We start from the raw sequence: 27,080 nt of genomic DNA on the forward strand, positions 1-27,080 counted from the left end.
GCCCTGATCCAGAACAGGAATAAAGAGGTCACAGCTTTCCAAACAAAGCCTGAATTAATTTCAGCATGTGCACGCACACGCCATTGCACAGGTCAGCATTTAATTGAAACAATGTTTTACATTAAAACAATAATAAAAAACAGATTGGAAAAGAAAGCATGATTCTTCCTGTTTCCTCCTGTTATCATAATCATTCTTTCCTGCACTTCAGACTGACCTCTACCCAGAGGGGGAAGAAAGTCTTACTAACAGGAGAAGGATACAGCCAGTGGCTTGCCTGAGGGGAAAGAAAACACATCCTTGTCTAGAGACACTGAAAGATATGTGTAATTTAAGGAAATGTGGGGCAGGGTGCAAAATACACCGCTAGAAGCGGTGCACAGGCAAGGGAGGTGAACCACCAGAGTGAACTCAGGTTGATCTGCCCCACAAAACACCGAGCTTGGCCATCCGGCTCCTTCGGCATGGGGATGTGATGTCCAGAGCATGTGCATCACTGCAAACCGGCTCCGAGCACCGCATGGTTCAGCTTCGCTTGCTGCTTTCAAGATGCCAGCTGACCTGAAGGGATCGCTGAATGCCAGCAGCCTCTGTCACTGAAACGCCACTCGGAAGGCAGCATCTGCAACCGTGAGCAGCGCTGATGCTCAGCAGAGCATAAATGGAAAATCCCAGTTTACAAAAAAAAAGAAACAAGCATAATAAGTCATGCATGATTACCAGCAATGGAAAATAAACAATCTGTTCTAGTCCAGCAACTGTGCGCCCTACCTCACTAACTCATCCTGCCTGTCTAGAACAGAGGAAATTAAGTGGACAGAAGGGGAAAGACCAGCAGAACGCCTTGTCCTGGTACAGCTGGTCCTCCTTTGGTGCCAGGCTGAGCGTGAGGTAGACAGCATTGTTCCCCTGCGAGATTTTCCTGCTCATAGCTTGGCTAAACATTGGCACATGAGATCATAATCGCAAATGCCTGGGTCTAAAAATAGACTCCACCACGCTGCTACATTTGTCAGTCTGTGTATAATTACACACTACTGTAAATAATAGAAAGCATCCACCCAAAACAATGAACATACATACTTTAGGTTTCTAAACCAAATACACACAACACACAAGGAAGTCAAGCAAACAAAACAAAATCATTAATCACACTTCTTTGACTGCCCGTCAGCCGCTTCTTCCACAAATCCATCTTGTCTGGACTTACTCTACCAGAAGCATAACACCAGCATTTGTAAGCGGCTTCACAAAAATTGTAATTTTCATGCAAGCTTGTTTACAAGAGGAAATGTTTCTTCTTTCCCCACTAATCCGGCATTTCCCTCCCAAATTACTCTGGCCAAGCCCTGGAGACACATACCATTCCTTGCTGTGACAGCTTTCAGATCCACCACGATGCTCTCCTGCCTGGCTGTAAGAGGAATGCTCAACAGCAGAGATTTCAGCTCTCTAGCAGCACTGCATGGGGCATATTCCTCTATTTCTAGGTCTTTAGATACCATACTTCAAAATTTAACAGTTTTATGCATAGAAATGAACATTTCATATAACCCAGAATCAATTTTGAACTTCAGAAACCCTAACAGGGGTATACCTGGCTTCACAAGCAATGGATACAAAAGTTATTCCAGTGCTTGATAATTTTAAGATACGGATCTCTTCTCCTTTATTATCTAACAAATTATGATAGGAAATCTCTTACAGAACTTCATGTATCACTGACTACAAATCACATGTATTCTTGAACATGTAGCCTCATAAATAAATGGAGTTTGTAGTCCTTTGTTATGATATTGGATGGTCAATTACAAGAAAAAAAAAAACACACATATCTTGTTGCAGGAACCACCACTCACCATGGCTAGCTGAGGTGTGTTCTTCCATTTGCATCCTAAGAAACTTCTATAATTTATGAATGTTTTCTTTTGTTTGGTGATTGTTTTATTTTCTGTTTGTTTCAAACACAGCAAAAAACGTACTGAGGAACGAAAAAATACCTAAAGATAAGGCGACTATAAATATGTTTTTAAAGCATCACATTTTTTGTGATTTTAATCTCTACATAAAAAATGCATGCCCATGTAGAAATTTTTCAGAGAGCAGAAACCCTGAGCTTTTTTTTTTTTTTTTTTTTTTCCCTCTCTTGTAATCACATACTGCAATTTGTCTTTAGCTGCCAGTGCTCTATGGTAAAAGCCCCAAAGAACTTTCATATTCTGTTTGCACAGGAAAGATAATGCCCTTAAATCCCTTGTAACCATAACATTGCAAATTCCCTCAGCTAACCTGAGCATTGATCTACTGTAGGGATTGCGCACGCGATTTATAGCCCTTTGTGAGGAGCCCCGGCGTTTGCTGGAACATGTCTGTGGAGCTGACTGCAAGTCGCTGGGAGGTGCAGCAGGGGAGGGAAAGGAAGGAAGGAGGAACTATATTTTCAAAACTCCTTTCATACAGGAAACAGTTTATTCACAGATCAGATACGCACACATCATTTATCCTAAGGGAATGACAACGCAGGGAAGTAACGAATCCCAGACTGCCCGTGTTTGTAGCCCACTCTCATGTTTGGCGCACCTAGGCTAAGGTGAGACCCACGTGTGCAAGAAGGAAAACAAGGCCTGCACGCCTAGCAAGACACCACAGGGAGCACCTAAATGCTGGTCCAGTTGTAACTAGGGTCACTGTCAGGCCAGGATACAGCTGGGAGTCAGAGTGGGGAAACCAATGAAAGCTGCCCTTGCAAGTATTCAAGTTCTGCGTCCCAAGAGCAGCATCCATTCAACGTACAGATACCTACTGGTCACCGGTTACTCCTGCAGGACTGACAGAGACCTACAACTTGAGTTACATTTTACCAGAGAATCTTTTAAGATCTTTATAATCTACAAAAAGAACTAAGACTCCTCTCAAACCCAAAGTTTGCCACTGTATATTCCTAGAAACCATTTTATCTGGAGCCTGAGAGGAAGTCAGAAAGCCTTGACCTTTTCTGCTACTGCACCATTTCTACACAGACACGTTCTCTAGCTATAGCCATGCTTGACACACAGGATGCTTCTTTATCTGCCTGAATTGGCACCAGCTATGGGAAACATCATTCTTGATGCAGATACCGAGAAAACCTGCACCTCTGTAACCTGACGATGAGCATCGACTGAGCAGATCAGCTGGCACCTTCCAGGTGTGAGGAAGATGGAGCGAGACAAACCGCTCTGTAGAGCGCTCGGTCCCTCCCCATGTACCGCAATGAAAACAAGCCCCCTTGATTTTAGCATGGGCAGGGTCAAAATGTATTTGAGACCAAATCTGCTATCATCACTGCTACATTTAAAACCAGACTCAACACAAAAGTAGAAAGGAAAAAAGATGCATACTAGTTGCTTCACAGAGACAATGCTGTATGTGAGCAATGAGAAATGCCAGGGGCAGGAGCGAGATGGACACATCCCACCTGGGCTCCATGCACGCCTGCTGGCCATGTCTGGCCTAAAGCTCACGAGTGCTGAAGATGGGGATTGACTGTCTTGGTCTTGTTACACTGCAAATCAGCGGGATGGAACGTGGTGTGAGAAAACTCAAACGTTCCAGCCTATTGTACTGTTACGTCTATATCACGCCTGGGTTTCTCCCAGTTTTCCCCGTTTGAGTTTTTCGCATTTTAATGTCCAGTGTTCTGCCATTTCTGCAAAAATTTCTCTGTTTCCTAACACAAAGAGATGGCTTATCAAAAATGTAAGTATTACATTCCAAAAAAAAACAAAGTAGACATGGTGTTTTCAGTCACTTCCAAAAAAGGAATAACCTATAGCATGTCAGGCAGTGCTTTCCCTTCATAATCTGTAACTGTGACCAGTTGATTTCAAAACAACCCCCAAAATACCCTGCAAAACAAACAATCCCATTGCCTTGGCCATCCAGTGCCTTTATCAAAGTCTACACTTTCAACAGCATCTTGGGTCCGAATTCCTACGCTTAGGAATATAATCCAAGGAAAATATTTACATTTATTGCGCACGCCCGGCAGAACTCTGACCCAAATTGTCTTGGGAAAGGCTCAAGCTGAACCACAAACTTCAAGGCTTAGAGAAAGAATACAGCTTCGTGCTGCCCTCACACCAGGCCGCTTCACCAAGACCACGGCTGAGCTGAACGAAGGACTCGGCTTTGCCTTAATAGGCCGAGAAGCCACGGAGTGAATGCAAAGTTTGTCCGAAGGAAGGGGCAGCCACAGGCTGGGCCTCGGGGCACACAGAGATGCACACTAATCACGTTAGCCCAAGCAGCTCACGCTTCCTGCAGATGGCCCGTTTACCTAAACTGCAGAAAAACACCATTGATCTAACAGAGACGGTGCTGGATTTCAGGGGCATTTGCTTCCCCATCGATTATGTGAAGTGAATATCAAGATTATGCCAAGTGAATATCAAGGACAATAAGACCTCAAAACCAGAGGAGCCAGAGGACTCAACATCACGACCTTAAGACAGCAGACTATGCCATACCTTCATGCAAGCTGCACGGCTACATCAATTCAATAGGAATGCTGACTTGCACTGGTCAACAACATAGCTCAACTTCTTCGTTCTGTAATGTTTTTGATAACAGCCAGCTCACGTCAGTGAAGCATTATAATCCTGAAGGCAAAGCAAGGTGATACCTTCACCTGTATTACAATCAGACAACTTACTAAACTTTGAGGCAAAGCAGAACGATGACTGCTGCTTTCACAGAAGTCTGAAAGTTACACTGGTCACAATGCAGCATCCTTACTGGAACCAAACCGATGTTATTGCAAGAGCGACCACAATTTAAACAAAGACATTTGTTCTTCCTCTCCTCATGATGCTATCTTATCACAGTCCAAGTGTTTTATATCAGCACACTGAAATTATGTGTAGCGAACAAGGATGTTCAAGATAAATTCTAAGAGTTACAAAGCAAATACTTCCTCTCTCTGTAAACAATATGACTGAACCCACTTCTTGAAGAAATCAAGCTATATTTATATTCACTCTCTTGAAATGCTACAGGCAGCCATAGAAGGATAAGTTTATAATAAATTGCTATATTTGGAAACCTTTGTTGCTAAGCATCCTCTAACATTCAGTACAGTTTATATCATTCATGTCCCTGCTACATAATTAACATTTCATATGTTTTTCCAAAAAAGTGGAGTGCTTATCTTTGTTGTTGAATTAAAACCATTATAATTTTTTAGGGAATTAATAAAAGGCTGTGTGGCCAATTAATTAAAGCAGAAGCAATGAGATCTCATGGGCATACGAATGCTGACATCACATGCAAGGGTAGGGCAGAGTCTATCTCCTGGACACTGCTTCTGCTTGAGATAAAACAATTCAGAATGCAGCTGTTCACACTAAAAGGTAGCCTACTAACCAATTTAGGACACAGGAAACCTCTTCCAGCCTTGAGAACATGACTCTCCCAGCTGCACACATAAGCAAGCCCTTTTATTGGCAAGAATTCTGTGCACGTGAATCCCTCAGAGGGCACTCAAGCCCTTGAGAGTCAACTCATCGCATGCTGATGTCCATAGGATATGGTCCAGCGCCTGAGAAGGGATTTGCAGGTTTTCCATATTATGCTGTTAACCTTTCTGAAAGGTTATAGGAGGAAGCAATGTGCAGCTAATGGTGGAAATCACAAGCAAATTGCCAGGCAGTAGAGAAGAACAAATCACAATTTCTCCAAGGTAGTCATTATAGATAACGTAACCTTGAACAGAGATGAGGCATATTAATTCTGAAAAGTCTTTCATCAAAACCAGTGATACTTGCCAATACCTGCCATGCTAGAAATAGCTTTTTTTTTTTTTTTTTTTTTGCTTTTATCTTTGACAGACTGATCATAACTGCTCGGTTATTTGTAAATCCAACAAACGGTATCTTACTTAACATGTGACACAGAGACACATGTACCTTGTGCAACATCTCGGGCTGGCATACGCATACAGACAGAGCTGATGCCTGTCACCCTGTTGTCAGCTCTTGCCACGATACCATAAGCTTCATAATTCTTCATAATTTTTTCATACGTTCATGTAATTTTGTCATTTCATTTTATAAAATGCTAGAACTCTATCTTCTGTAGCAGCAAAGAAGGAATTGAAAGAAAAATCCACAAATACTTGAAATAATCAAAACAGAGCTTAACCAATGATTATGACCATCTGTACTTCAGTATTTCACAGGTGCCTGGTCACAGTAACCTGCTTGGAAAAATCCAGTGCACAATGCACTGATTCTCAGGTTTCTTGACCTCCTTTCCTCCCCTTGCCCGTTCCAGCAAAGAGCACTGAATTTCCATACGCACCATACACGCAGGAGCGGAGAAGCGTTCAGTGCAAGCTGAACTTTAAAAGCTCCTTAAACTCCTTAATCACTTCCATGAAAACACACTGAGCTGCTGAACAGAACAGACAACTGGCCTGTCTGACCCCAGAAGTATCGCTAAGCACTCCTTGCATGGAAGAAAAAATGAGTCCTGCCAAGAAAACAGTTGGAATATGGCTAACGCTACAAGAGCTATTTACTTTTCATTAATCCATGTTCTTCAGAATTGTATAGAAGACAAACAAAAGCTTTTATAATGAAGTATCTTAGGAAACCTAACTATTGACGCCAAAGTGAAAGTTTTGGCTGCCGTAGCCCTACAATTACTCCATTTACCATGTCACATTAATTTCTACAGCCTTGGTTTATATAAGCAGTATATACACAATATATATAATATTGCGTATAAAAAAAACAGAGTTGAAGTATAAAGATAAGGAAGGATGAGTCCTTTAAAAATTATCTAAACTTTGTATTAAGAATATAAACATATTTAGCTTGTAAACTTTCAGGCTTTCCAGCCCCAAAGAAAGTAACAAAGATGCAAATGGGGTAACTGGTACCCCAGAGTCTCCCAAAGACCCGTGCTGCAATACAACTGGCAAACAAAGTAATCTTGTACTAAAAATTCAACGGGTATTTCTGAGCTCAGAATTCATGCTTCTGAATTAATTTCCACGCTTTACCTGTACTTACATGCACATCATGAGTGAAAGTTACATTTAACTTGAAAACTTGTGAAGGTACTCAACTCAGATACTGCCTGAATATTAAACATCTTGGCTACTCAGAAGCACGCATCAGCAGTCCTAACTATATGTGATATCAGGTTTTATATTTTAATATACACGAATATTACGTTCAGTTCTGAGCACCACATTACCAAATGGTTATTGACAAACTGGAGGGAGTTCAAAGCAAATCAACAGAAGTTCTCAGAAGGCAGGAAGGACTTATTTATGAGGAAAGATTAAACGAGCTAAATATTTATAGTTTGGCGAAGTAATGAATGAGGAGGTAGGGGACATGACAACAGCCCACAGTTATCATAAGGGTGTAAACACTACGGAGGGGGACTGGACGTGTTATACAAGGATGCAAATAGAAATAATGGGATAAAAGTAAACAAGGAAAACTTAGGATGAATATCAGAGAACATTCCTGGACAGCAAGCCATCTTGGCCCACAGCAGTTTCTGAAGTGAAGCAATAGAAGTCCATTGCTCACAACAACAAACAAGACTAGACAAAACACTGGAAAACTTGCCACATGGAATAACCCTGCGCTGCTAAGGAGAAATATTACTTCATAAAAGCTTGTCTTTTCTAAGTTTAACTCCAATGAAAGTAGTAATATTTTACAAGGTGTTGAAAATTTAATATTAAAAAATTGGATTTCGAGAGCTTAAATGGCGAAGAAAAAACTCTACTAAGAACGTTCCTTAACCACAAAGCAATTTAAATTCAGTGTGTGTAACGCTTCCAAAATCATACTTATGCAGTTTTTTGAAAAGGAAAAAATACACCTCAGCTGCAAAGAATTAAAGCAGCTGGACTGTGTTTTCCCCAGCAGAGGTCACTCCAAGTTAGCAAATGACAAGGAAATGTAACAGCACAGACTCCGACTTCAGGAAAGACTAATATAAAGGAGACGTCCTTGTTCCCTCGTTCCAAGCACTGTCTTTGGATGCAAAGCTCCCAGATGACAGCGTGTCCTGCAGTCAGACACCAGTATATGCCAGAGCTTTTGGATCTATACAGAGTTGAGAAAACATGTAACATTCAATTTGCATAACATTGAGAATGTATTGTCTAAAAGGCCCTCATGAAGTGGCTAAATATCACCTATATGCAGCCAGATGAAGTGTCCAGAATCAACATGTGCATACATGAGCAGCACCTAGGCTGGATTGTGTTTGGAATTCAAGCCACAACATTTTCACTCAAAATTTTACATTACATGAGCTAAGGGTTTGCTCTGTCAGGACTGTGACACAAGCGGACTGACAGACTCTCGAAAGCACAGGGAGGAAAACAAAAAGGAAGTCTGCTCTGTTGTTGTTTGTATATATTTGTTTTTAAAAGAGTGTTTGGTATCTTAAAGCAGAGCTTAAAACACAACCCTAAGCAGCAGAAGAATGCTATAAAAATAATGCTCTCAATCCATACATTTTCTTTCCTCTTGATCCATACAAAAGGCCAAAAATTCATATTTGAGAACTATCCTTTAAAATTCTGGAAACCAGCAAGCAAAAGTCTTGCTGTTCCAGGTGCCATCAGCCCTAATAAAACTTCCATCAGCTTAATAGTTAATTCTGATGCAAGAATTAACTGAGCATTGTGCCACTGCCAGAGGAAGCTGTCTGGGTGCCAAAGGAAATAAAAGTAACCAGCACATACAGCAAATACATATTTGCCAACTACAAGGGAGCAAATATGCGTAAGCAGAACTGAAGAGTCATATTTTGACTAGACTGCTTGAAGCAGCTGCTCATGGGCAGATTTAAGGTCACTTAAACCACGCCGACGCATTCTAGCAAAATGTAAGAATTGATAGAGCGCACTTTTAGTATTTCATCCAACGAAAACAGAAGCGAACTTGTGTTCAAGCGTTGCCTGGAACATAGCGAACCCTTGCTGCGTGATGCCTGCACCGGAGGCCACGGGAGGTTTTCCAGCCCCCGGCCTGGGCTGCACGCCCCAGCTCCACTGCCCAACCTCACCCAGGGCACACGGTCCCACGGCGCTGCTCACAAGTTCCTTTTCTGTAGGCAAATGACACAAAATACAGAAGCAACCATGCAGCCTCATCGCTTCTGCATCCTGGTGATCATGACCTGCAGCACAAGCTGTCAAGTCTGAGACGCTTGGGATTTTCATACAGAAGGGGGAGGCTGGAGTCCGAGCAGAAAAACTTTAAGGGGTCAGTCAGTTAACTCACTAAACCTTTGGTAAACTGAGGCACAGCTAGCTATCTGGTGTGCTAGGGATGGCACATGGGAATCCCCACTATTAACATTTATTTTTAAAATTGATGAATACTCAGAAGTGTTTTCCTGGTCTGCCCAGGAGCAGCTGGTTTTCTTCATGCTTTGTGCTTGGCTATGTTTCCTACAACACAAAAGTTATCAGGTCTCATACCTTTAAAAGCCATTAGTGGAGTATGGATTTTTACTTTTTAAACAAAAGAAAAAGACTAACAACGAAGTAAGATTCTGAATAAGATACACAGACCCTTACCTGCTTCCTTGCACAAGGCTGCTAAGTCTGCACCCACGTAGCCATGTGCGCTATCAGCCAGTTGCATCAGCTCTGCAGCTGTGAGCGAATGGGGAACTTTCTTCAGAAGCTTTTGGAGTATGTCCAGACGGTCTTGGGCATTAGGAATGCCAATTTCTATTTCTTTATCAAAACGGCCGGGTCTGCGCAGTGCCGCATCCAGAGCATGAGGACGATTGGTGGCCCCAAGTACCACAAGCTGCCCTTCGCTGCCCTCCTGAACACATCAAATAATACAAAATAATTAAACTAAACTAAATGTCACGTACCTTATAAGTATATTTCCTGCTTACTTTTCACAACTACCATGCACATTAAATCCTGGTGCTAGGTTTCAAGGAACAAAGCAAACATTTCTTAATATATACCCCACAAGTGATCCCACCCAACCGATGTCCACAGTGTAGCACTACCTTAGGTTTTATGTACATACAAAGAACACAAGAGAAACTTTACCCCAAGATCCCCTCATCCCAGTGTATCCCACTAATTCCCAAGAACTTGCTTTCCTATATCAGGAAAGTAAGCACTGAAGAAAAAAAAAAATAATTGTTTAAGCAAAAAGGCAGTGCTGGCACAAGATCAGAAAGGTATCAACAGGCTTTGAACAAGCATGGCTGGGAAGCAAATCACTTAAGGAATAAAAACCATCAGAGACAGCAGGTTGTAAAACCTCCTGTAGGCTCAGCAGGAAAAGCAAGGTCAAAAATCCTAACCAATTTCCTCAAGCTTTGTTTTTTCACTGTTAAAGTGAGGCAAAATCAGGTAGGCGGCTTGCGGTGATGTTCTGGTTTTGAGAATGAAATACTTCTCCATGGAGGACGCCCACCACTCTTGGCCATCAGAAAATACCTTCTGACTGTGAACAATCCCAAACTGGTCAGCAAAAACAAGTATGCAGGAAAATTGCAAGAAATTTGCAGATTAAATAAACAGCAGAGACTTATTTTTTACGCAGTGGGCAGAGTTCTTTAAGCTAATATCAGAAAATAATAAATGACAGATTGGCAAACTTTATGGCCTTAATTCATAATGCACTAATGTCAGTTAAATCTATTGTTTCTTCGGTAGGCTTTTGTTTATATCCTAGATTTTACTATGGCAATCGTAAAACAGTCATTGTTTCCTTCAGTAATGCAAACCGCCTATCATCAGAAGTATCTTGACTTCTTTGATTTCAGAGCAATCAAAGTCTCTGGTTTAGTTCAACGGTAGGCTATCACTAAAATTTCAGTTTTATCTCTAAAACTACAGAGGTTGGAGAAGGCAAATGAAAGGCAGTGAATGGAAAATTCACATTTTTTTTTTTAATTTCAAAGTTATCAGGCAACATTCCCTTCCTATGCATAGCATTAGATTGCTATATAAAGTTTCACCTAGAGCTATTTTCTTTTCCCTAGATGATGCATCTAAAATTGGCTGCACTATAGAAGCAAAATTATTTTGCTCAGTTAGTCCCCGTATGCATTAATTGTCTCAGTAAGTCTACTTACCGAGCCGATGCCATCCATTAACGTCAGCAGGGAAGCAACAACTCTCTTTTCAACTTCATTCTGAGCCCCTTCTCTCTTTGGACAGAGTGCATCCAACTCATCGATAAATATAATGGAGGGGCGACTGGGAAAAACAAAACAAAACAAACAAAAACTTCAGTAGCTCAGGAGGACTTAAAACATCAAGACCGAGACATGCAAAGCAGTTTAAGGAACACATCCAGGCCCAATGAAAATTAACAAGCACTCCAATCCCTTAGGCAACTGAAAGTTTCAGCCTTGAGCATGGCACTACTCTAAGAGATAACTACAATAAGTAAGAAATTAGACTACTAACACCTTAACACTGATCAACCCACTTTCTTATGACTCTCTCACAAAGACTCAACACTAAATATACTGTTTTCATAAGTAAAAAAGTCAGCATTTTGTTCGCCATCTCCACAAATACAGGATGTGATCGCATTTTGCTAATGCATTGTGAACAACCACCATCTGGAAGTCTGAAGTCTGCCTTGATCAGGTCTAATAATTTTGGGCAGGCCGCCGCCCTAAATCAGAGGCACGCTATACCCAGGACCAACACTAGCTCATTTAGAGCCAGCTACCATGTCTCAGCTCAGCACTGCTCTGCTCTCCAAAAATAAATCTAGACAGAAAAATTTGGATCCGGGTGAAACTCTGGCTTGTGCTTCCATCTGCCAAAATAAGTGTACAATGCACTAATGATACAGATCGAGCAATCCGGCACCATCTGTAGCAGTCCCTGAACCAGAGCAGTGTCCAAAAGCATTTAACAGGCATACTAGAATTTCACTGCTTTCCTTTCAGTTAAGCTCTATATAAATACATTTATTTCCTTTTAAAAACCGCTGCAGGAAAAAATTACAATTCAAAGATTCTTGCAAATGTTTTTCTTTTAAAAACACCAACGTTAACATGAACGCTGGAACCAGCACCGCAAATAAGTGAGCGTGAATACAATTATCGAAAAGAACATACCGTAGAGAAGCTTCGGCAAATATCTGACGTAATCTTGATTCAGATTCTCCATAAAACCTACAATAATTGAAATATTTTATTAAGAAACTCCTTTTTTTTTTATTTTTCCAGGCAACTTGGAAAATTACTGCTCTTGTCTGTTCCAAAAAGCCACATCACATCCTTTCAAAGTCTCCAGCACATTTATGAAGGCCATGCAAATCTACAGAAAGCTTAATTTCCACAAGGTCAAAAATTAAGGTAAAATTGGGCTCAGGGAAAGATATAACCATTTTCCAGGTAGCCAAAAAATTAAGGGAAAAGCTTGTATCTTCTGATTCTGAATCTGTATTTTTCAAGAGACAAAAAAAATAAGTTTGCTGGAGTCATCAATCTGTTCATTGTCGCCTTTGAATTTGAAACACGCTTTAACAACTCTTGTTGCAGAAATAACACATAACCATGGATGCAGTTTTAGCCCTCTTTTTAATTTAGTCCATGCCTTACCCAAATTTCTAAGCAAAATCCAATGAAACTCTTTGATTGCAAAAACAAACACAACCTCTACTTGAGAGAACCCTTTTTCCCGTTTGATTTTGACTCTTGGACAGATTGCCCAGGGCCAGTTCTACAGAGAGGATGATGGATCACCAGCGGGTAGATGCCACTAGAGATTTAGGGCTAATATATTTATAGAATTAATGAAAATAAATTGGGTGGACTTACTTGCTTATTATTTCAGGACCGTTAATAATGGTTACATGAGCTCCAACCTCATTTGCAATGGCTTTGGCAATCATCGTCTTCCCGGTACCTGGAGGGCCATACAACAGCACTCCTCTAGGAGGAGGGATTCCTTTGAACGAGCACATGCACACAAACAGAGAAGAAAGTTACTTGTGATAAATGCCTGACTGAACAAGCTGCATTTGCACATTACACTGCCCCGTAGTTATTGCTGATTAGAACTTGAACTCGGAATTAACTTCTCTAGCCAACACTATTCTTATCATTGTGATTAAATGGTATGCCTTCAGGTGGAACAGCCCTCTGCACAAAACATTTGTGATGCTTAGATGGGACACACATCTAGGTTTCATACTTCTGAAGTCCAAACAACTTTGTTTAAAATGCAGCCATTTAAACTGGTTTACGTTTCAGTTTTAACATGAGAATTTTCCCCATGCTTTGTGTCTGTTGTTTTTTTTCCTGAAAAATTATTGGACTAAGTACCTTATCTTCACGAATGTACTTAATAAAGTTACTTATGACTGTTAGAGTTTCGTTATTACAAATTTCCAACAGAAAACCCCTTTTTTTCAACAATCCAGAAGTTTCAGAAATACTGTGAGGCTTGATTGAGGTACCTAGCTACACCTTAAATACTTTGAAAAAAGATGGAAAATACACATCCACTCATTAAAAGGATGAATTTGCCTCTTTACGAGCAAATGCTGAGAGCCAAAACAGACAGAAACATTCATGCACAGAACATAAAGGACAGTGGAAGACCCAGGCATTCCTGGATATTGTTACAACTGGACAGAAACTACAGATAACTGCAGAAATGTAAGATTATGATCCCGGGTCAACAGCTGGAAAAAGCATTTCAAACCAGCAGAGGCAAATTAAAAGGGCACAAAGCCAAAAGCAGAAAGCGAAAAATTAAAAAGCAAGAAGAAGAGACAAACTGTGGACAAAGTATTGACCCTGCCACAGAAGGTAGTGCTGAAGCATGACCAGAGAAGAAACATCAGCTGGGTGCTGCTATCAAGTGATGCTTGAAGGACAGGTTACTTGACAGTGGTGACAGAGGTAAGTCACCTGGTGAGGACAGGAAGTCTGAATCTTAAGAACTAATGTACTTGAAAGGACAACAATATCTGCTAATCGACAGAGGCTAGAAATAAATCGGCTACACAGACAGGTTACTTCCTAAAAAGTCCATTACAGCATGTGCTGCTCCCTCGTGTGGCGTTTTTGGTGCAGACAAGAAATGGAGCTGCTGGACCAAAGGTCTCGCCTCCAGCAACATCCTTGCTGCCTCGCCCACGGGCAGGCAAGGGCTCACTGCGCTTGGATGGCTACCAAAAGCTTAGCTGGCAGGGATGCATCATCTTCTCTCATGTAATTAGCAGAAAATCTGATCAAGCCCTTCTAGGACAAAGGGTGAAGAATGCTGATGCTGAAGCAAGGCTTCTGCCAACACAAAAACACACAGTGGCGCGGAGGTTGGAGGTCAGAGAGTGGAGCTGGACCCCGCAGGGCTGAAGTCTCCTCACACCACCCCGCTGACACCCCCAGGCCATACCCATGCCATGCACACTGAAAGAACCGCCCGTGCCTTATGGACATTGTCTCTGCGGTCACTGCCATCACCTCCTCTTTAACAGGTGTGTGTGGGAAGAGGGGAGGCAGAGAAATAAAAAGCCTCAAAGCCACGATACAAAAGAAATATTTATAGGCAAGAGCCCTGTCTCACAGCAACGCACACCGAGACAAGTACAGTGAGCAGAAGTGCCTGCTTTATGTGCGTATCCGTTTGTAATAAATACACAGTACAGTTTTATCTTTGTCACAAAAGTCCTTTCAGTTCATATAAATGTTAAACAATTTAAAATATGGCAGCAGTAATCATATCAATTTTTCAACCCTGTAATTCCATACTAAACACAGCGAGCAGTTTGGGTTAACAGACTCGAATACTTCCTTAATATTTTACAGGAACCCTACAACAGGCAGGGATAAAGACAGCAGAAGAATTAATCTGTCCTAATTTTTATCAACTTTAAAAATATGTCATTAGTTGACTCTGCCAAAAAAAAGTCTTATGAAAATCACAAGAAACATGTGCACCTTTCAAACATCCAAGTATAAAACTCCTTGCTATTTGCTATAAATTCTGCTTATGCATACCTGAGTTTTCCTGGAGATACATATTTCTTTCCTACTGAGTTAGTTTTCACAAAGCTAATAATTACATCTCCATTACATCCATACAGCTTAAACTATAAAACAGTTTGACATTGTTTGGGCACGCAAGTGTACCGAATTAGCGTTACATAAAATCCAGGGCATATTTCTGGAAGAATAACTTGGTTAAAAAAGAAGTCACGTTAAAGGAAAAAAAAACAGTATCAAATGAAGAAAGCCATCTCTTAGGCATCATACCGTAACTCTTGAACAGTTCAGCTTGCTTCATGGGCAGTTCAACTGTTTCTCTAATAGTTCTGAGCTGGCTGCTTAAACCTCCTATCATATCATAGGTAACTCGGGATTCACAGTCACCGTCTTCTGCTATGCCGGTCCTGGTTTCAATAAACTGGATTCTAGTTCTCGAAGAAATGTAATAAAAAGTGTCTGTGCTGCTTGCTGCTCCCACCTTGCCAGGCAGCAGGAGTCCCTCCCTGCCTCCCATCCCAGCCGGCTGCGAACCATGGGGCAGGTCTGCATTGACCCCGGGGCTGCAGGTCAGGGCTCCCTCAGCAGAGTTGTGCACGCTGGCTGCCACGGCAGAGCTGGGGGCAACTGGTGAGGCTGGGTCCATCTGTTTGCTTGGTGTGCTCACGGACGCAGCCTCAGGGTTATCATCCAGGTCCAACCCGCTGAGCTGTAAGGACAAATCCAGCGCGCTCGCCTCCAGGTCAGATTTCTCCAGGTCTGGCTCCTGCGTTTCGCTGGAGGTGGCCGGGGAGGTCAGCTCTGCGCCGTCAGTTCCTTTCACTCTCATCACCACGATGTTACAAAGTTTGCCATAGAAAGAGAAAGCCAGGAGGTTTCCTGGTAAAACTACTTTCCCATCTATGATAAAGAAGAAAAATAAATTTCAATCTATTTTAGCAGCAATAACTTCAAGACATCAGAATACTTCCTTCTCAGTAAGCCTTATTGCTATAAATTAACATAACAGAAGGTAGTTAGGTAATTTAAAGGCAATTTAAAGGGAATTTAAAGGATCCTTCCATACACAAGCAGACTGCACTGGATAAACATTTGTCATCACACATAAACTCTCTACGAAGCTCATCATTGCTTGGAGTTTTTTGAACTTCATATAAAGTGAGATTATGGAATTAGTGCTGTAAGATGTAAAAATTTTGTATTTGCTGTGTGCCTCATAGGTTCACAATATTGCATGTTTAGCCTGAGTCTTGGCCTAAAAAAGAGAAGGTTTTAGCCTTTGTGTTGACATAGGCAGATTTGGAAATGGGATTTAAAGGCCACCTACAGGCAAAAGAAAAAAAATGTACACAAGATTTATTATCTCCAGCCAAATGCATGAATTTGGAATCTAGTTCACATTCCCTGCTTCTTAGCTTCCCAGTGTTATTAATTCCTGAACCAGAAGATTACCACTGAGAAGAAAAACTAAACCTCTGAGTAACAATACCTTGAAATAAAACTTGACTTGTTTTTCTTTTTTTCCTTACACATATCTACCACACATCAAAGAGCACTTTTGGTTATTTACTACCAATGTAGAAAAGATTCAGAGTATGGGATTTCGTGCTAATACTGATGCTTTATCTTGTTTTTAATGCATAACATTGTACTCCTGTTCTTCACAAAACAAGTAAATTCTTAAGTGCATCATAGTATCAGCCAGACGGTCAACAACAATAGCTAAACAACTAACTGGAAACAGCAATAGGTACAATGGACAGAAAAAAAAAAAAAAAAGGCAAGTTAGATATTTACAGCAAAGTAAAATGATTTGGCCAAAAGACAACAGATCCCTGAGAGAAGCGTAAGCAGACAAAACCTGACCTTCCACTACAAATTTAAACAGCCAAAAGAAATGCAACAAAATTTATACCTAGGTTTCTCAGCAGACAGACAGACATTTCCTCAGCTTTAATACAGGCATCTTTGTCCCTGTGATTGGAAGAAAAAGGAAAAAAAAATTTCCAATCAGTAACTACTACAAAAACAAAATAAGAGTCGATACCACTGGGGCACCTGGATGATAAATACCACCTACTTTTCATGATACTATTTACAGTCTCTGGCTCATATCATGAAGTCACACAGCTAAAAAAGAAGTATACGTATTTAACTTGTTTCATTTTTTCCCCATACAAAATGCTGTAATAATCAATACAGTTAGTTATATTTACTAATACGGAATACATGCTTCTCATTTCACCACTCAGAATGGCCACTGCTACGTTTACAGATCAGAGAGGTCTCTTTCACCCCTGCAAACACACATCACCTACTGATTAAACCAGCACCATGAGCATTTGCAAAACTGTGCATGTCTTTTAAACACTGCACATCCACTGCCAATACTATACAAGTTTTCTCCACGATGCATTTTCTAGTCTTCTATTTAATGAAGCTTAAGTGACTCAGTAGATCTTAAGCCCCTTCCCGAGCCAGCCCTGGCCAGGTGTACAGCATTTTCTGAAGCACAGACTCATCAGTGGGATTTAACACACGGCTGAGCACATGTACTGTTAATCCAAAGCAAATGAAAAGTAAAAGCTGTCTCGTATGAGTTGCTTTCACTAGTGTTTATATTGACACATTTTACATCACATACATGACTCACTAAGAGCACAGTGTCATTAACTCTCCCTGCTCCTCAGATAGGCTGCAACATCACACATGGTGATTCAATCGCTTTTTCATGACAGTTTGTCCATACAATCTTTAATAAAAGGTAAAGCTGCCGATGAAACAGGATAAAGCCATTAAACCATCGTTGTAATTCATTAGCATTTATCCCGCTCAGCCAACCTGTAAGCACCTCACACATCAGCCCTTCTGTTTTCACAAGAAAATGAAAGTTTCACAAGGCCCATTCTGCACATGGGAGTCCCCAGCCTCTGTAAGCTCTTTGATCCGTGTAATAAATTGTTACACAGAGAGGTGAACAGCATCAGACATTTAGAGCAGCTGCAAATAAAACTATGATCAAGAGAGGGAGCTCTCAGCCAAGAAATGGACAATTTCTCAACTTTCGTGATTTGAGGGAAAGCGGGATATTATGCTAATTTACAGGAGAGCTCTCAAAAAAATCACAGCCATTCCTGGCAAATAAACACACACTCAATTACATTGTTAAGGGCTGAGGTTGGGAGTTGATTATTGACTTGGAAAATAGAGCTAAATTACGCATGAGAGCAAATCCCCAGAGATAGTAATTTCCAGAGAATAAATTACACCTGTAAAGTGTCTAGAAAATTAGGAAACACTGGAATAATGGTATTTCCATTCATTATTTTAATGATTAATGTTCTTATCTGATAGAAAGTTTGTTAATTTACCGCTTCCTTAGGACATTTAATTCACTATAATTTTACTACAATAGTTTCAGATAAATTAGCAGGCTTAAAACAGACAATTTCCTGTTTCGATGTTTTCTCTCCTTGATTATATCTAGGAAAAAAAAAAAAGCCATTCATTCATATGACTTTTAACCTGGTGGTACACTACGTATAACAATTCTAGGAGCCTGACTCTTGACACAAAATCCTGCCTGAGAGGAAAACTCTGGTTCCAGAACACTTTCCAAAAAAAATTACAGTAACCATAACTATTTCACAAGCTACATATAATTCCTCTGACTTCATCATTAGCTCATCACAGAATCATAGAACATCCTGAGTTGGAAGGGACCCTCAGGGACCATCGAGTCCAACTCCTGGCTCCACACAGGACCATCCATAAACCAAACCCTGTGGCTGAGAGACTTGTCCAAAAGCTTCTTGAACTCCGGCAGGCTTGGTGCCATGACCACCACCCTGCGGAGCCTGTCCCAGTGCCCGACCACCCTCTGGGTGCAGAACCTTTCCCTAACCCCCAGCCTGACCCTCCCCTGTCCCAGCTCCATGCCGTTCCCTCGGGTCCTGTCGCTGTCCCCAGAGAGCAGAGCTCAGCGCCTGCCCCTCCGCTCCCCTCGTGAGGGAGCTGCAGGCCGCCATGAGGCCTCCCCTCAGCCTGCTCTGCTCTGGGCTGAGCAAACCAAGGGACCTCAGCTGCTCCTCATTTGTCTTCCTCTCCAGAACCTTCACCATCTTAGTAGCCCTCCTTTGGATTCTCTCTACTAGTTTTATGTCCTTCTTATATTGTGGAACCAAAACCATGCCCAGTGCTCGAGGTGAGGCCGCACAGTGCAGAGCACAACAGGACAATCCCTTCCCTGGCCCCGCTGAGCCTGGTGCACCCCAAGGCACGCTGCCAGCTCATCTATGTCAGTAAAAGTCACAGCTTTAAAAAAGGGTTGCCTTGCATATTAATATGGTCACATATATCTAGATTAGTATTATTATTTAATTTAACACAGCTAGTATTATAGTTTAAATTTTTTAAAATGACCTGAGTGTTTTCAACCACTAAGTAATAATAATCAAACTTCCCATAGGACTAAATTAGCCATAGCAAACAAAAAAAAAAAAAGCTGTAATTACATCATTGTTTTCATTTTCCAGTGAGAAGGGAAGCACGGAGGGTAAACCATGCTGATTACAGGGAGTTATATACAATCTGCAGCCACGTTAACCAGTAAAAGTATAATTTAAGCTAGGCTGGTTATATTACCAATGAAAGCAAGGCTGCCTCACCAACATTTCTGAATCAACCTACTGGAAGACGGCATCTCCTCTTTAAAACGGGGAAAGACAAAGCCACATTCAACAATGGAGATTTGAAAAGGAAGGGAATTTAATTTATAGAAATTAGAGGTGTTAATAACTTTCAAAACTAATTGTAAATTAGTTTTAGTTATGAAGTAACTATAACCAAATTCTGCACTGACCCAAACTGATATGTGGAATGTTATGACAACGACAAAGGTAAGAAGTCACTCAGCAGATTAATAAACTGCTGATTTTTCAGAGCCTTTGTGATTTCAAGACAGCTTTAATTTGCGCCTTCTGCTCCCTATTGTTGATGAATTTCAAGGAAAAGAAAAATAACAAGAAGTGTTTGTGAGAGTTTCCAATCCTAAAAAAGCATTCCAGTAAATGGAAACCACACACATAGTGGTGACATTTTGAGGGCTCTCCCCAGCCTGTCAGCCAGTAAACTGTCTGAACTGTGACAGGACTCGTCATCAAGAGCTTTTCAGATAGCAGTTAGCAGCACACTTCTAATGACAACAGCCACAACACAGGTTCTTTCTGGTCCTTTCTAACCTGGCATCATCCTCACCCTTTAGAAATGACTTATAAGTATAAAGAATCTACCTTGATCACGCAGCTATACACACCTGCCAAAAGCCTGATCTCTACTTCTGCAGGTGCTAGGCTAACATCACTGTTGTTAATTTAACATAAAATGAAGAACCTCTTGAGACTAGTGGTCTTGGCGGCGTTACACTCTCTACAACACCTCTACCGCTCAGCTGAGATTTTGTACAGCAGCTGATCCACTCTTCAGCCCACAGACGAGGTATCAGCCCCCAGTTATTAAACTTCAGCACAGATGATTGAAGGACGTATTTGACTCTGTATGCATACCAATGCCATCAAAGCAAGAGAAAAAAATGGAGTCTTCTAAGACCACAGTGCAAAGCAGATACCTCACAGTAGGTACATCAGTGAGCCGTGACAAGTTCCATACCTCAACTTCACATCAACCTCTTCTGCCTGGATGACTGCCCCAGTCACAGGCTGCACAGTGACGGCATCACCCAGATTTACTTTCAGGCTCTTCTGCGTGGTTTCACTCAGTCCAACCTTCCCGCCTGGAAAGCCTGTGGTGGGCCAAGCAGTGCAGACCTAGGAAGGGTTTCAAAGCAAACAGCTGTCAATTAAGAGATATTTCCCCCCAGTTTTCAGTCCTCCCATTAAAGTAAGCAATGTTTTGTTAACAAAAACATGGGCTGAGGAAGGAGAAGGATTAGGTTGCAACATGGTTCCACCAAGGACTAAGATACTAGTAAAAACTTTTCTAATTATTTTCTGAAGATAGCTTTCTAAAAAATAAGCAATTGTATTTTGCTTATAAAGGAGACAAAAATTCCATGAAATTTACAGCCATCGTGCAGATGACAAAAGCATACGTAGTACAGGCCAGGAAATGGTACAAAGTGATAAAATATGAGGAAGATCTATGCTTATATTTCACAATAAAGATGTATGTGTTGGTGTAAGTAACATATACCTTCACGCAACGACAACATCTAACCTACTTGCCAGGATAAGCAGCGTGGGCTTTTGCCAGTACTGTGAGGAAACATGGCACTACAGCGTAAGAGGTGTGGAAAAGCATGCTGGTTGTGTTTCTACACGCTTGGAGGATCGAGGTCCGAGCTGACCAGCATGGATATGGGGCTGCCTGTTGGGAAGGACCGCGGCCGAGCAGCTCAGGGCTCACCTCCTGCCTCCCCTCCGCGGCGCTGAGCAGGACGGGGCGGCCTATGCATGCACCTGCCGACTTCATGCTGCTCAGCGACAGCTGCGCCAGGCCTGCCCGCAGCATCTTCGGCACCTTGTCGTCCCCTGAAAACCCCCGGAGAAGACACATCAGCGCTCCGCTCCGCACCACAGCACGCCGCACCCCGCCACACCGCGCTCCGCGGGCAGGAGCCCTGCCCCGCAGCCCCTGCGGCCACACCACCACGCCACGGCTCGGCGCGTTCCCTCCGCTTTTCCTTTTTATTTTGTTAATTTTTAAATAAAAACCAGCCTGCCCAGGCCTGCCCCGGCGTGGCTTCCCGTCTGGCGGGCACAGGCGGCTTCTCGGGGCGCCAGCCCCCGGCTCGCCCCTACCTGCCTCCACCGCCCCGGCGACGCCGAGCACCAGCGGCCCGCCGTGGGCGCCGCCTGCCCGCGGGGATCCGACAGCACCATCGCCATCACCGCCCGGGGCCGGCCGGCCCTTGCTCCTGCGGCGAGAGGCAGCGGCCATGCCGGCCCGGCGCCCAGCCCTTCCGGAGGCAGAGGCCAGCACCGCCCCCGGGGCGGCCGCTTCCCGCTGCGCCATGGCGGGGCCGGGCTCGGGGCTGCTGCGGGCGTTGCGGGGGGCTCGGGGCCGGGGGTCGCCGGCGGGCGGCTGGGCAGGGCTGCGGGGCCAGCCCGACAAGTACGGGGGGGTGAGCGTGGAGCTGGCCCAGCTGCCCCGGCCCCGCCGCCGGGAGCGGGCCGCATTCGGGCGCTGGCTGCGGGGCAAGTGGAGGGGACCCGGGGAGAGCGGGGCCCTCGGGGGGTCGGGTCTCAGGGCACGGCCACGGGGCTGTGTGGCTGGTCTGAGGGGAAGGAGGCGGCTTTCTGTGTGTAAACACCGTGTGAAAGGGCGAACTGGCAGTGCTCCCATGCCTGCCGTCGATACTAACGCTTCTCACACCCATTGGGTCCAAATACAGCCAGCCACATGGGAACCCATTTTGTGAGCGACAGAGCTCGAAACCAGAAAGCACGCGGCTGGGGCGGCAGCCCTGGGCTGGTTCCCCCAAATCTCACGCCTGACTCGGCGGCCCCACGTCTCTCTTTCAGCCTCGGTCGCCCAGTGGCAGAAGGAAGGCCGGGTCGCCGTCTGGCTGCATGTCCCCATCCTCCAGAGCAGGCTGGCGGCGGTGGCCGCATCGCAAGGCTTCACCTTCCACCATGCTGAGTCGGGCTCGGCCACCTTGACACGGTGGCTGGGAGAGGGGCCCAGCAGGCTGCCCGGGTACGCCACCCACCAGCTGGGGGTCGCAGGTGAGTCCCACAGGGCGCCCTGCCAGCACCGGGCATCGGCAGGCACGAGGGAAGTGGCTGCTTGCTGTTGGGTTGCTTCACCAAGTGTTTCAGTCATGAAGGTGCCTGTGCAGCCATCTAGAAACAGGCCGATACAGAGAGAGGCTCCGCAAACTATTCCAGTCTCTGAAACTGTTACAGTTTGAAAAAATTGTAGACACAGGCCAAGGAAGAGAGGGGTTTCTCAAACTGTTCCAGTTTCCAACATTTTTCCAATCTGAGGAAACTGTAGACAGCTCAGGGAGAGGAAACGTGGCCCTGAAGCTTTGACTCATGAGCATTGCTTTTTGTTCATCCTTCTGATGGAGACATCTCAGCTTTCACCATGCAGGTGAGAGAGGTGGAATTCCATGGTTCCAGCTGTTTAAAGGTTAAAGTTCACTTCTGTTCAAATGGTCCCTGCCCATAACTGGGTGCTTAATACATGCATCTGCCAAAGGCCTGTGAACAGGGTAAACTTGAACCAACAGGAATTGCTCAGGAGGTAGATCAACTGTTAGCAAAAATTGGAACAGTCCAAAAGAGGCTCTGAACTAACTCCTAGCTGTGTAAAAAGTAGACTTTACAAACATCTGGACACCATTCTCTTACCCATCTAGACCTCCCACAAGCAGAGTTGGAAAGGAGCAGCTCTAAAAACTAAGGAAACTCCCAAGGAACAAGATAAGACAGTTTCCCATTTTTTATACAGCACAATACAAGGAACTAATACTGAGCCAAAAATACGGTCAGCCTGAACTCAGCCTCACCAAATTTGCATGTTTTTGCCGTCTCTCTCAGCAGTCTTGCGCAGATGCACAGCTACCAGTCCCATCACTTGGCAATTTCCTGTAATCTGGAGGTTGGCTTGGGCCCTGCCATCCCGGCACAGGCTGTGTAGCGTTCAGTGGGTGCAGCAGAGGCACAGCAAATCTTGCTCTCTACAAGCTTGGTTTGTTTGGCCTTGGCTACGCAGACCGTGTGGGCTGCTAGTTCTTCACGGAGTGGTTTTAAGACCCGTAAGCAGCCCTTCGAAAAATCTAGCTAGAAGGGACTCTAAGAGCTGGGTTATTCTTCGCAGCAGCGGGTCGGGTGAAAGAAAGCTGTCAAAAAACACTGCCTTCCATCACAAAACTACTGTTCAGTACGAAGCCGGCAGAGGGCAGCGTAGATGCTGACGAAGGGCTTGGCTTTTTTCAATGGACATGTTAGAGCATGTTTTCCTGAGGTATGAAAATCTCACCGTTAAAATATGTGGCAGTAAACTCGAGTAAGATAATGCATTTCCTTAGAAAAAAATCGCCCTATTAGTCTTTACATTTCTTGCATATTTGAGGAAGTATGAATAACTGAAAGGGGATTTTCCTGAAGTAGGTTGTGTACAGCTGAAAGTGCTGAAAGAAAATCCTAATACAAGTGTTGTGGCCCTGATGGTTATCAGGAAGGGCGTTCTGTAAGAAAAATCATAACTGAAAACTCTTTCCAAAAAATGCGCTTTGATAAGACCACTTGGTGTTGTGCTTTTGAGATAAACTTTGGTTACAGTCTGTGCAAACAGGAAAAAACTCTTTGAGAAAAGAGTTTAATAAATGGAGGTGTATGGAGTTCATATTTTTTGCACAGATTTAAGTATTACACAAGATAGCTTATATACTGTGCTACTGCTTTTCAAATCTACATTTTCATTAAGGATTGGGATTTATTTATTTTTTACCAAGAGGTGAAGACTTCAGGAAGGCATTTGGTCATGTAAACAGATTACTGTGCGTGAAATAATGACCACAATACTTTTTATTTTCCTGTTTTGTGCACCATCAGTGGGTATGGAACACGTAGCAGGAATACACCAGGTAGCGTGGATACCATCTGGCACATATTTACTCCATTATCTTCCTACCTCAGGAGACAGAGCCTGGGTAGCGGAAGTATTTCATTTTATTTGTAACTCATTTTATTGAAATCTTGAATTATTTAAACATGTTCACACTTTACATTGTAAGTGTGCATGTGCCAAGCCCTAGGTGTTTTTATTTCTTGTGCAAAAATCTCCATGTTTAACAAAGTTTGTGCAATCAAGAGGAGCAAATCTACTGATGAGCCTTCACCTCTAAACTGTGGCCAGTCAGTTGAGTACAGTACGTAGTCCCTTGAGCGTGCTGCAAATAGAAAGGGAGGTTTCCTCCTTGTGGGAGGTTTGCAGAGAGGCCTGCAGGAAGCCAGACAACAGGTAGCTAGCCTGTGCTGCCAAGTAGACCAGCAGCTGTTTTTGTACTGTCTGGAGTTTCCCCGCACGGTGAGCACTGCACATCCAGGGCTGCTGCCTTTCCGTCGTCACCCAGCCAAGGGATGACAAAGGTGTGAATAAGCAAGGTCAGGTCTTATTTTGCCAGACGAGATCAGGGTCGCCAAGAAGAGAGAGTAGCAAATGTTACTCATAGGGCTTGGCCATTATTGTTTAGAAATAGTGGAATATGTGATCTGTCTTCCAGCTGAGTTACCGCATCCATTTGTAGGTGGCAGGGTTCTCCAAATGTGTAAAGGTACAGAAAAGCTCCCGATGGGTGAAATGATTAAGATGTTTTTGAAAAGCACTTCCCAGATTCTCTGCCATCCAGCAGTGACACATTTGTAAATATGCTCCTTAACAGTGGCACGTTGAGGAAGAAGAGTAAGATGAGAGGAAGAAAAGTTAAAAGTCATTCCCTTCTCCCTCCTGTGCAGTGTAAGCCTTACCACATGGGTATTACTTTCCTTGTTACCTACCCTAATCTAGTTGTTGAAAGGAAGTCCTTGGCGTTGAGGTGAGAGAAGGGTCTCCACACGGGTGCATGACCATCAGTGAGCCTTGGCCAGCCCTGTTGCTTAAGGAAGTGGGTAAAACGAGAGCTGCACAAGTGTCAGACTGGGGGAGGATGGGGTTACGGCTGTCCAAGGAACCACAAGTGATTTAAAAGAAGATCTGAAGCTGTTTTAGACAGCAATAGCTATTCCTGCCAGGTGATGTTTATAATGCAAGCTGTCATGTGCCCTTGCCTGCCAAGTGCTCTTCAGCTAGGAACATCTTTTCCTAAGTTCCAGTTAGGAACACCAACCATAAATAAAAAGGCAGAGTGAAGATGTTTTTCCCCACCATTACTGTCTGGAGTTGTCTAAGGGATTTTTTTAAAAATATGATTCTTACCTATTTCCAAAGAGCAGTCAAAACAAAGCAGTGTTGTAATAGTGAATGCTTGGTTAGGCTACAAGTGCAAACCCTTCCAGAAAGCCATCCCGGAGCTGGATGATTTAAAGCTCTAGGTACCACGTTTGTAGCAAGAATGAAAGCTTTTAAAATCACGGGTCAGATTCCACAGCCAAAGTGTGATATCACTGATGGGAAACACGTGTGGCCCAGCAAGCTTCAGCTGGGGACTCCTGAGTTAGACTTGGGCAGATGAGCCCAGAGAGCAAATCCCATTAGTGGCTTTTCTTCTCGCTTTGAATTTAAGCAGCATCTAGCAGAGTTCTTGGATATCTCAGGGAATTGCACAGCCAAAAGTTATATTCATGGGCATCGATTTCTAGGGAACAAGGGAGAGAAAATGTTCTTTCTGTTTGATTCAAACGGCAGCTTTGTGCCTTCAGCAGTCCTCCTTGCTCTCAGCAAACCATTAGGCTGAAAAACGGCTTTTCTAGAAAATAATCCCTGTAATCACGACGTGCATCAAAGCTGCTCCTGCTTTCCTTTTTCCCCTCTTGTGATCAGTATAGTACTTGGCCCTGGGCATTGCTAAATATTTACAGGAGGAATTAAATCAAAAAGTAACAGTTGGGGAGGCAGATAAGTGACTACCCTCTTAAAGCACGTCCTCTGGCGTATCTTGAAGGAAGACTGGTATTTCATCTTTTAAATATTCCTCCTACACATAAGTCTGCCATTTGTTATTTAAAAACCGGGATTTTTTGAGCCGGACACTCATTTCTTAATAATTCCCTTCTGTGGAAGTATTTCTCCAGAGCATTTTAAACGTGTATATCATCAGACCTATCCATACGCTCTTCCTTTTGCTATAAAATGATAGAAGCATTTTTTTATCGTTACCTACTAATTGGAAACGCATGCCTGACTGTTGTGGAAAGCTGCCACCGTACCCATTCTGCTCGCCACAGCGCACAACTGTAACATCTGACAAAATGCCTGTTTTAAAGGAAGACGTTTTTCAAGTATGACTAATGAGAGTGACATGCTGATTAGACATATGAGCACTTGCGTTTTAAAAAGGCGGAAAATCATATTCGGTAGGAGAAATTCTTGGGCTGAGCGTG

The 27,080-nt window shown here is 43.2% G+C and overlaps 1 protein-coding gene across 2 annotated transcripts in view; it reads right to left on the reverse strand.

The window, feature by feature from the left end:
* The window catches only part of SPATA5 (spermatogenesis associated 5), a 190,593-nt gene extending 168,483 nt beyond the window's left edge, over positions 1–22,110 (reverse strand). For both annotated transcript variants that reach the window (XR_004750775.1, XM_035326060.1), the window contains exons 1-9: positions 21,831–22,110; positions 21,436–21,560; positions 20,680–20,837; positions 16,928–16,986; positions 15,283–15,912; positions 12,838–12,967; positions 12,133–12,189; positions 11,131–11,254; positions 9,599–9,854 (exon numbers count right to left, since the gene is read on the reverse strand). Coding sequence is in view for 1 of the 2 variants with exons in the window: in XM_035326060.1 (XP_035181951.1) it covers positions 9,599–9,854; positions 11,131–11,254; positions 12,133–12,189; positions 12,838–12,967; positions 15,283–15,912; positions 16,928–16,986; positions 20,680–20,837; positions 21,436–21,560; positions 21,831–22,044 (1,753 nt within the window). In the remaining variant the exon portion in view is untranslated. The remainder of the gene's footprint in view (positions 1–9,598; positions 9,855–11,130; positions 11,255–12,132; positions 12,190–12,837; positions 12,968–15,282; positions 15,913–16,927; positions 16,987–20,679; positions 20,838–21,435; positions 21,561–21,830) is intronic.
* Between the last annotated feature and the right edge of the window lie 4,970 nt (positions 22,111–27,080).

This window comes from Oxyura jamaicensis, chromosome 4 (genome assembly GCF_011077185.1).
Source record: "Oxyura jamaicensis isolate SHBP4307 breed ruddy duck chromosome 4, BPBGC_Ojam_1.0, whole genome shotgun sequence".
Classification (NCBI taxonomy): domain Eukaryota; kingdom Metazoa; phylum Chordata; class Aves; order Anseriformes; family Anatidae; genus Oxyura; species Oxyura jamaicensis.